Genomic DNA, 10,758 nt, shown 5'->3' on the forward strand with positions numbered 1-10,758 from the left:
CCGCCTCACCTGTGAGTCAGGTTGAATCTGCTGCGACATAAAGAAGCAGGAAGTGAATCAGCGCACCCGTTTCTTTTACTTTTTCTTTTTCGTCTCCTTTCGGGTGTTTTTAAGCTAACATCAAATAAGAATATGAAGCGCGCGCCCCTCAGGTGTGCTTTGTGGCTCCTCTGTGTCGGCCTGGTTGTTTGTTGCGACTGGAAGGACTTGCCCGAAAATGACTGGCAATCCTTGTCCTTCGACACCGATGCTGAAGTCCTGGACTGGATCGATATCTCCGACGAGAAGGAATGCCGGGAGCGTTGCTGCTCGAATCCCCTTTGCCAGATGGCTCTGCTGGGCTACCCGGCAGACGGCCCGGCGCAGTGCCAGCTGGTGAAGTGCTTGAGCGGCGGCCGCGACGTGTGTAAACTGGAGCCCAACTTTCAGTCTCGCGTGGTCGGATGGAAGAAGCCGCTCATGGCCGTCCCGCTTGATGGGAACTCGGAACCATCCAGAAATAAAACCGGCGACCAGCTCCTGTTCGCCGTCCCACTAGTGGCGGCCTCGCAAGCCTCCAAAAACGACAGCACAAGTAAGCACCAACCATTAGAATGTTGTCTTTAAGTGCTGTATTGTACAGCAATGGTGGCAACTAGTGACGAAGTACAAATACAGTAATCACAAGTCCAAATAGCCCCTTACTGTACAAGTACATACTGGGTTCGCAAATAGTTTTTTTTTTTAATTGTGTCGATTATCAAAACCTCGATTGACATTTGTTTTTACTTTTGGACTTGAGTACATTTCAGACTATTCTTTTTATTTTTACTTGTAGTAAATGAGTTGTTTTTTGTATTTTGTATATGTACGTCTACGTCTTAGAAACATGTTACATTCTTAATTTTGAGCAAGATCTTGCCTTTTTAAATGGCAAATATTCAATACGTTTGTTCATTTGACAATTGAATGTTTACGTCAATCTAGTCATTTTGTCATTGAAAAAACAAACAATTACAGCACCCACTTCATCATTGCTGTGCTAAATTAAAGATTTATGGAGTTTAATTCATGTAAAAGTTAATTCTGTGACCAGAATGACACTTAGTTGACCTGCCTCAAGGCCCAACATTCCTACTTTCGATCACCCCTGACTGTATTTTCCGGGATTTTAATCCACAGACAAATGAGATAAAAGGATAGAAACATGTCAAATGTATGTTCAACAAATAATACTGGATTGTGGTCACAATGGGTGCGGATCGTCTGTGTACTAGACTGTGATCCCCAAACAAACAAACGAGATCCACAACATAACTTCCTTGGTGGATGTAAGAAAATGTTTGTGTGATTGCACCAGCACACATCTGCTGGCAGATGGAGAAGGAAGTCAAACAATAAATGAGTTCATTGGCGCCGAAGAGGCAAAACTTTGTGCTATTTATTTCCTTACTTGAAACAATGCGGCGGTACCTTCAACCTTGATTTATTAAGGCCCCAATAACTGTCAGTTGGTGAGCTTCAGATATGTTGCCAATCAGTGAAGTGATTTAAAATAAATAAATAAAAAGTCCAATACACTGCTACTGTTAGACTCCCAACATTTACTGAGTGTGATAGTTAAAGACAAAAATACAAAATGACAACACTCGCAAGGAGCATGGAGCATATACTTGCAGAGAGCTAAGCGTCAGTTCCGAGGCTACGGAACGATGCACATTATACGAATGTACGACTTTGTGCGTGCGATCTTTTGGATAATGAAACCTTATGAAGCCAAATGATTTATTTATCTTCTGTTTTATGATATATATATATTTTTTTATTTAGATTTTATAATAAAGTGCTATTTTTCTTTATTTAAAAACTTGCAACAAAAAAAGTCGTTTTTTTTGTTTTGTTTGTTTGTTTTTTGTGGAGCTTGAACAGATGACTGGCATTTCAATTGGGACAATTGATTTGATATTCCGGTAAATTTATTCTGAAATGCCCCCAAGCAAGTTGTCGTTGAGTAGCGGCTTTGAAACGTCGAGTGGACCTCAAATGGTGAGCAAGTTTGTATTGTGTGTTGACATCTTCAAGTACGGTGAATGAACCGTTCAACTGACTCAACGGGAAGTAATGTGTGTTCCAACGTACTCCGATTGACACGAGCACACCCTTCGTCTTACTCATTGTTATTTATTTTTGTCCTCACACAATCGTCCGGGAACATATTTGTCATTCTCGACAACGACAACGTGTGGTCATGTCAGACCGGTCGGTCCGGTTCCTTCCAGCTCGCAAGGCGACACCTGTAAACGGAAACAAAGCCAATCCGAAGGCACATAAAAAGATTGAGGTGAGATGTCACCTCTGTGGAAAATTTTCTCTTCATCTTTTCTTTCTTCCCTCTTGCCGGTGTGAGCATCTGCACCAAATAAGAATGCAAATGCAGAAAGGAGCAATGCAAAGTAGGGCCGACCAATTTTTCGAATGACATCAGCACTTTTATATTCTATTAGTGTTTGTTCCTTTGTTTGTTAGACATTACAACTAATGGCCACTATAATGACATTCATTTCTCTATCCATATTAGATGTGAATCATGACACATCTTAATTAATCATTTGAGCTTTTATAAAGGCGAGTAATTATAAGATCAGTGTCTTCCAACCTGCGGCGCCAAGGCGGGGACTTTGTGTACGAAAAACGTCATGGTAAACAACCAAAGAAAAATAACAGTATGCATACTGAAATAATGATCTTGTCTCACTTACTCAAGTACTTAATTTTATATACAGTACAGTGATCCCTCGCCACTTCGCGCTTCGACTTGCATCGGGGATTTTTCGGAAGCGTTCATAAAAAAAAAACAACAAAAAAAACAGCCATATGGGCAGCCATATTGCGGAAAGACGTGTTGTTCCAAAGAGATAGTTGACTCTGAGACTTTGTACATACCCACGGGCAGTACAAGCCGCGTGCGCGAGCTGGACCAATGAGAGCGTGGGTGGATTTATCCTGTGAGCTGGAGCGCGTTACCTGAGTAGCTTTCCTTTCAGTGACGTTTGACATGATCACTATATGTGGATTCTTGTTTCAGATCCCTGTCTGCAGCCCATGAAGGTGGGATCGTGTCGCGCCGCCTTTCCCAAGTTCTACTACGACGTGGCCAATCAGACGTGCCGCAGCTTCCTGTACGGCGGCTGCGAGGCCAACGGCAACAACTTCAACAGCCGTGAGGACTGCGAGGCCACTTGTCGTGGAGTCACAGGTAGAGATAGACCGATATTGTTTTTCCAGGGCCGATACCGATACCGATTATTAGTAGTCAAGGAGGCCGATAACCGATATTTGGAGCTGATATTAATTTTCGGCAAAAGGAAGATATTGGTGTCAAAATATGAAAAAAATGAAAACTCATAAATTTGGCGAAACATCTTCAAGTACAGTACATGTTTATTGAACTTTTTTCAGATTTGCATATTGCTGAGTTTTTTTTTTTTTTATGATACATTTTTGACAATATACATCTTTGTTGTAAAATTCTAACAAAGTTCAGGGACCTACCAGGGTCATCAGCATGTCTTCTAAAGTTAAATGAAAATGTACATAAATAGTTCCTTGAAGAAAACACAGTTTTAAATTGATTTATTTTCGACTATTAGATTTTTAAAAAAGAACGATACCGATATTCGGCATTTTGACGGCCGGACCGGGCCGGGCCTATTATTGGCTCCCATATTCGTCAAAAGGCCATTTTTGATCTGGCCACAAGCTGTAGCAAGAGTCCGTTTAAATTTGAGGCGTTCATTCTGCTGTTATTTCCTAAAATTGTTCAGTATAAATGTTTTTTTAAACAATATATTAGTAACAGAAGTAAGCTATAAATACATTAAAAATAACCAGGTAATTAACGTATTGTAAACAAAAAGATACATTCATAAAATAATTTTACAAATGCGTTCCATCACTTAAATTATTTTGTAAATAGAATGAGAAAATATTTGTCAAACAAACAATTTTACATATGCAGTTCAGTTATTAAATAACTTTGTCAATTTATTATTGAATAGAATAAAGAACATTCATAAAATAACCACTTTTACATATCGTTTAACATTTAAAAATGGTTGATAAAGTGAAAAGAATAAATTTCAATTATTTTAACATAAAATGTAATTTATTAAAAAATTGATGCAAAATATTTAAACTTTTTTTAAAGGCTTGCATGATTTTTTTGTTTAAAAAAAAAAAAGATAAAAATAAAATACAAAAATATTAGTAGAGTAACCCATTATAGTTATGCATTTAACATTAAGAAATTGGTGTATAATTTACTGTGAATAATACATTTAAAATGCTGTAAAATAACATTTTACCTCTGCACTCTGCACTGTTTTTTGTAATACTATAATTGAAGTTATTGTGAATGATAAAGTAGAAGAGAAGAGGATGAATTAAAAATGTTGCATTTAACGTTGAAGCTGGTACATTTTACAATTGAACATTTCCGTATCCATTGTTGAAACGGCTGGTGAATTATTTACAATGGAGTTAATCATAAATCATTTGAAAAAAAAAAAAAAAAGAACTCTCCCACCCCATGTGTTTAGATGTGTGAAAAAGTTAAAAGTCGACTCTGGTGCGATTCGAAGCCACAACCTCCAACGCGCTATCCATTGCGCCGCAGAGTCTCATTTTACAGGCGCAAAAGACGTCATCACAAAACAAACACCAGCTGTCCATCGGGGCTTTGATTCCACATCCTTGCTATCCTCTTGAAGCTACTACGTCTGCGAGTCAACACGTAGCACTTCATGACTCGTGCTTGGTAGTGCACTGAGGTCCGCTCGTGCACAGTTGCACAGCTCAAATGGCTTGCCGTAGTACGACTGTCATAAAAGCGAATCCGTCATATTGACTCCAAGGTACAGGAGCACGTGGCCTAGATTGTCAGAGAAAATGAAGTTAGTCGTCTCCGCTTTTGTCCTCAGGTTCAGTTCTTCCCGAGGGGTCGACAGCAGCGGCACCAGAAGGTTCAGCCAAATCCGTTCGAATGCCTCCCGTCTCCCAACTGAGTAAATATTTACAACTCTACAAATTGCTACAAGGTGTAGCGGCGGAAGCTATGCTAATGGCGGGTTAGCATTTCCTTAAGACTTGACGACAACGCAACCGCGGTCACTCTAGCCGTGTTAGCATGCGGCTAACTGTCGTAGCAGCACAGTGAAGGTGGAACGCAGCAACGATAACTGTGCTAAGCTAGCAGTCTTCATGATAGCGCCGCACTCTATTTACTACCAGTATTCAAAACCGGAGTTGGTACTCAGATTAGTACTTGTTTTTCTACAAGATTTGTAACAACTATCAGGAGTGGGACCAGCACCAGGATTGGTACTAGGATCAGGATTTGGTTTGCTACTAGATTCCAGGAACAGTCTTTTGTCTTTGCAGGTGCCCTGAGCTACGATGACGATGTCGAGGAGAAAGGTAAAGTGTGGGTGACTGGTCTCCTCAATACTGAGAGATGATTGATTTACTGATGGATTGATGAAGCACGGCGCTTGTGTCATGTGACACATAGTTCTCAATCTCTCTCTCTCTCTCTCTCTCTCTCTCCCTCCTGTAGTGATCTCTGCTGAGGAATATTCTGGTACGATGCACTTTTTCCCGCTATTTTATTGTGTTCTTTTTGCTCTCAAGCAAAGTAGTTGTCGAACAGTGGTGACATTCAGTCGCCGTCGTTGGCCAAAGAGTTGACGTGCTTGCCTTTGACTCGCCGTGGGCCAATCAGAGCGCTGTGAGGCGGAGCCGACGGCGGGTCCGTGCAGGGCGGCGTTACGCCACTGGTACTACGACGGCCGGCTGCGCCAATGCAAGACTTTCCTCTACGGAGGCTGCAGAGGCAACAAGAACAACTACATCAGCCAGAAGAGCTGCTTGGAAGCGTGCCACGGTAACAACAACAACACCGCCACGGGGCCGCGCGAGCCCGCTTCGGCGCTACCACGACCTTTACTACTCTGCCGCTCACTCATAGATTTGGGTCAAGGGGCGCTGCGAGGTGTAGCGCCTCTCTCGATTTTTCAACAAGCAATAAGTTCATTTGTATTGCGATACGATTTATGATAGGTAAATGCTAAAAAGCCGAGTAAGCTTCTGTCATGGCGATGGTACTCAGATAAGTATTTGTACAGTTCAAGTGTATGTTTGAAATAATTATGACGCGTGTGTGTGTGGCGTCCTGCAGTCGGCGTTGTTCCCGCCCCCGAGAAGCTCTCCCCATCTGATTCGCCGTCAGGTACGGTTACTCTCTGATTCTTTCAACTCTGACCCTCTTTGTAAAAAAAATGTTTCTATAGTCGCTCTTGTCGGATGACCTCACACAAGTTTTGACCTTGGATGTTATCCACTGTATCTATTTTTTGGTGTTACAGAAGAAGAACAATGGAGCACCTACCTAATTTTTTTCACCAAAAACGGCTTACTATATATATATATATATTTTTTTTTTAAAACGCCTTACTATACATGTTAAGCCCAATTATCAATTCACAAAAACAACTCACTGCGTGTTTGTTTTATCTTTCAAGATGGCATCCAATATGTAAATACTAATTATAATAAAGACTCACACAAATCGATTGAATTTTCTCGTCAGTTTTCTTGACCGTCTCTGAAGTTCAGGAATCATACAATGATCAGATCTGGGCACTTTTCCATCCTCGCGAATCCACTCACCCGAGATGGGCGAGGGCAGAAAAGGGGCGCCGTCGAACATGCAGCCCCTCTTCAAAATCTAAACATAATGCGGGTTGGTCTCCTCCCTGGCTGGCCCTGCCTATGGGGCTGATCTTCACTTGCTGGTCCCGTGCTCAGATCAGGGCAAGCTGACTCTGAGACTTTGAACTGATTATGTGACGTGTAATTCAATTTGGTTTTTGGTTAACCTGTTGGCTCATATAAAGCCATTCTTATAGATTCAGATTCTTCACTATACGTGGTCGGTTTTTCCACAAAATACGCCTTACTGGTCGTCTCGTTTCCTATCAAACAATGCCTTTGTATGATGCATTCGTTAGCATTCAACATGATGCTAACACTTTGTTTCTGTTGCAATAGCTGGTCAGCATCAAGATGACCATAGTTAAGTGGTTAGAGCAGGTGACTGTGCCGTGGCTTGACCTTGGATGTTATCCACTGTATCTATTTTTTGGTGTTACAGAAGAAGAATGCTTGTCATCTCCCGACCCGGGATTTTGCCTCGCCGCCTTCCCCAAGTTCTACTACAACCCGGCCACGGACAGCTGTCAATCATTCATCTACGGAGGTTGCGGTGGCAACAAAAACCGATACAACAGCGCCGAGGAGTGTCAGACCCGATGCGGCGGCGCGGCGGACGGTAATCGCACGCTTTTGTTTTCACGCGGTCCTCTGTACTCGAATGGGTACCACGATTGGTACTTGAATCAGTGCCTTGGCCAGCACTCTTATTAGGATGTGTGAGTTGTTGCTTGGAGAAGTACCAGGGTAGAAACTCGATTTGGTCATTGGAAGAGTAACAGTATCAGTACCAGTGTCGGCATTGAAGTTGGTGCACCTATCAGTTTTAGGATCGGTGCTATGTTTAATCCCTGGGTTGGTACTTGAATTAGTACCAGGATCCATGCTACGTTTGATACTACATTTATTCCCGGGGTTGTTAGTGAGATCAGTACCAAGATGGTGACAAGGTAAAGTACCAGTATAAGCGCTTTCATTCTTGGTTTTGTATCAGTACTACGTTCAGTACGATATTTAGTTTGTGGTTCGGTACTACAATTAGCGCAGTTGTCAGTACAAGGCTCTGTGCTGCCTTTATACCGTGGGCCACACTATATTTAGTACCAAGGTGGATAAAAGCAACAGCGCCGGGATGGCTACTAAAATGGACCCTCGCTTTTGTCTCTCATGTTGTCTCCTGTCCTGCCGTGTTTGTTCCTTCAGGTTCCTTTGCGGGTCGGGACAAAACACGCAGTCGCTGGACCGCAGGTTGGTCCTCATGATCTGCACGCACACGCCAGCTTCTTCGTTTCCGTTCTGGAGCCAGTGGACTGAATGCACGCAGTGCTAGTGTCATGTTCACTTCCAGTTGGCATGTAAACAACATACATAACAAAATATGCTCAAGCTCCCAACTCCTCCACACACACACACACACACGCATAGAACAACTCGGGGTCCCAGAATTGAGCCATGGGGAACTCCACAGCTACTTGGCGGCGTGGATCGGGTGGTCGAGTGATCGTCTCCCAACCCGAAGCTTGTGCGTTTGATTCCGAGCCCCCTTTGACCACGATTGAGGAGACGGTGGTAAAATGCCCTGAGAGAGAGACGCAGAAACACCGCTTTGGATTGGCCAGCACCTCGACAGCAGCACACAACTCTCCAACAACTAGTTGCCGCTTTTTTTTTTTTTTTTTTTTTTTTTTACGCGATTGGCCGTAGTGGCGGCACTCAAAAGCCTTGCCCCTCCGGCTCCTTCCAGATGAACTCGTGCACGGTAATACTTGTATTAGCAATACTGATGGTATGTTTGCTCTTCCTCATGCTGTTGTTTAGCCTTCTTTGTTCTCCTGACCCTGGCGGCCATTTGCACTGTCCTGGTGTCCACCCTGGTGGTGACCATGCTGAGACGTCTGAGCGCGACCCGCAGAGCCTCCGTCGTCAGGTAGGTGGAGCCATCGCGCCACACACGACTCCTGGCCTCACACCAAATAAGACCACTGAAAGCACTCAACCGGTGCCAAGATCTGCACTACCAGGGTCGGTACTAGAAATATGACTAATGTCAGTGCAAGGATCAGTACTAAGATCAGTACAAGCATCTGTACTGTATTTAGTGTCGGGGTTGGTACTAGATTTAGTACAACTGTTGGTACTATGATCAGTAATAAGAAGTGTATTTTGGTTGGCCTAACAAATGATGACCGATTTCAGTAAGTGGATCGCGACAAGATTTGGTACCGTATTCAGTGCCTGGCTTGGTCCTCGAATTAGTGCCACTGTCTGCTGGACTAGGATCAGTACTACAGTTGGTACTGTATTTGGTGCTTGGGTCAGTACTAGAATTAGTATTGCAGTCCATACTGGGATCAGTGCTACCTGTAAAATCAGTACCCAGGTTGGTCCTAGAATTAGTGCCACCGTCAGAACTTGGATCAGCACTATGATAGTTAGTGTAATTAGCACTTGGGTCGGTCCTAATTCTAGTACCACTGTCCGTACTTTGATTGGTACGAGACAACCAGTACCTGGGTCTGTTCTCAAATGGTCACCAAGCTGCCATGTCTGCGTCTGTCTCGCAGCGCCTCTGCCCTCAGGTGGGTGGCGCTATGACGCCTGTCCTCAACGGCCCAAATTGTGATTTTATTTTATTTTTTTGTGTGTCTTCAGTGACAAGGAAGGACTTCTTCCAGAGGTGCGCTCGTCTTTGGAGTCTCTGACCTTCCCGATCTCGCCCAACACTGGCAAAGCCTGATAAGTTGAGGGGTGGTCACTTGATTAGGTACGCCCTCCGTTCAGAACTAATGCAAACGCAATTCAAGAATTAAAACAAAACTATCAGTAACGTCTGTCTGTTACGCAATACGTACTCGGGATGATAAATATTGTGCGTTAACATGATCATTTTCAGAATGGATTATTTTTGTTCAGTGGTGTACCTAATGAAGGGAGTTCTGCTTGATTGTCTACTTCCTGTCTTTATGCTAAACTAAGCTAAACAAATGAGCACACGGTTTCATGGTCAGTTTGTTTTTGTGGCTTCGTGTTTCAAAGCATTGATGATTTGCACCACTTGCGTGTTTTTAATGTTTTCATTTTATTGCTGATGAACAGTAAGCAGCCTGAAGTTTGAAACCTTTCTTATCAAGTTAATTGAACAATTTGTTTGTCTCATTTTTTTTTCTTGTATTAGCTCTACATTGCATTAAAACAGTGATTCTTCAATATTTGACATTTGTATGTGACAGCTTGATGACAAATAGTTTTAATAGTTTTGAAGTCTCATTTGCATTGAATCACCTTTTGTGATTACAATTTGACATTTCAGTCAGATTTTCAGGTGATTGAGTGTAAAAAGACAATTTGCTGTTAATGAATTCACTAATAAACTCAATTGTGATTTCAACCCATTTGCCATCTGTCATGCCAATACTTTTTTCAATTTTTTTTTTTAAGAAAATATAATTTAGAGGTGCTTTCCATTGACGGTGAGAATTTGAATGCAGTTCAATTTAAATACAATTTTATTTATATAGTGCATTTCACAACAGTTATAGCTGTAACAAAGCACTTGACATACAACAACAAAATAGACATATTACACCAAATAAAATCAATAAATTAACATAAAACATTATATACAATAGACACCGGAAAACAGCCGAAAAGTTGTCAGTTTCAGGTCGGATTAAAAGCCAAAGAATAGAAATGTGTCATCAAACGGGTTTTAAAAATGGACAGAGAGGGGGCTTGCCTAACATCCAATGGGAGGTCATTACATAGGGAAGGACCAGAAATGGTTGTTTTTTTTCCCCCAATACGCCTTGTGCCATGGTCAATTTTTTTTTCACAAAAAAATCCTTACTACACATGGTCATTTATTTCCCCCCAAAACACCTTACTATACATCATTTTTTTTTTTTTTTTTTTTTTTCAAAAAAACGGCTTACTATACGTGATCGTTTTTTTTGTTCTTTTAAAACGGCTTACTATACATGGTTGGTTTTTTTTCACAAAACACGCCTTACT

At 42.0% G+C, this 10,758-nt stretch overlaps 1 protein-coding gene across 2 annotated transcripts; it reads left to right on the forward strand.

The window, feature by feature from the left end:
- Positions 1–10,139, forward strand: spint2 (serine peptidase inhibitor, Kunitz type, 2). Of its 2 annotated transcripts, XM_086034815.1 has the most exons (11): positions 2–574; positions 3,065–3,235; positions 4,959–5,042; positions 5,419–5,454; positions 5,594–5,617; positions 5,759–5,920; positions 6,215–6,265; positions 7,190–7,366; positions 7,951–7,995; positions 8,566–8,674; positions 9,400–10,139. In XM_086034815.1, exons 1-11 carry the CDS (start codon positions 133–135, stop codon positions 9,482–9,484), a joined length of 1,386 nt encoding a protein of 461 aa, XP_085890941.1. In that variant the 5' UTR covers positions 2–132; the 3' UTR covers positions 9,485–10,139. The 2 variants fall into 2 exon arrangements, with proteins under 2 accessions (XP_085890942.1, XP_085890941.1); XM_086034816.1 differs by lacking the exon at positions 4,959–5,042 and having other exon boundaries at positions 1–574.
- The last annotated feature ends 619 nt before the right edge of the window (positions 10,140–10,758 follow it).

The sequence above is a fragment of the Filicampus tigris genome, chromosome 7 (assembly GCF_054856515.1).
Source record: "Filicampus tigris isolate MCC_2025a chromosome 7, RoL_Ftig_1.0, whole genome shotgun sequence".
Lineage (NCBI taxonomy): Eukaryota > Metazoa > Chordata > Actinopteri > Syngnathiformes > Syngnathidae > Filicampus > Filicampus tigris.

What these genes read in the sequence shown, in the direction of transcription:
- spint2 (XM_086034815.1), top strand. Translation starts at nt 133, where the DNA reads ATGAAGCGCGCGCCCCTCAGGTGTGCTTTGTGGCTCCTCTGTGTCGGC. An exon ending in CACTTGTCGTGGAGTCACAG is followed by an intron (nt 3,236 to 4,958) that starts GTAGAGATAGAC and finishes TTTTGTCCTCAG; the next exon opens with GTTCAGTTCTTCCCGAGGGG. An exon ending in GCCTCCCGTCTCCCAACTGA is followed by an intron (nt 5,043 to 5,418) that starts GTAAATATTTAC and finishes TTGTCTTTGCAG; the next exon opens with GTGCCCTGAGCTACGATGAC.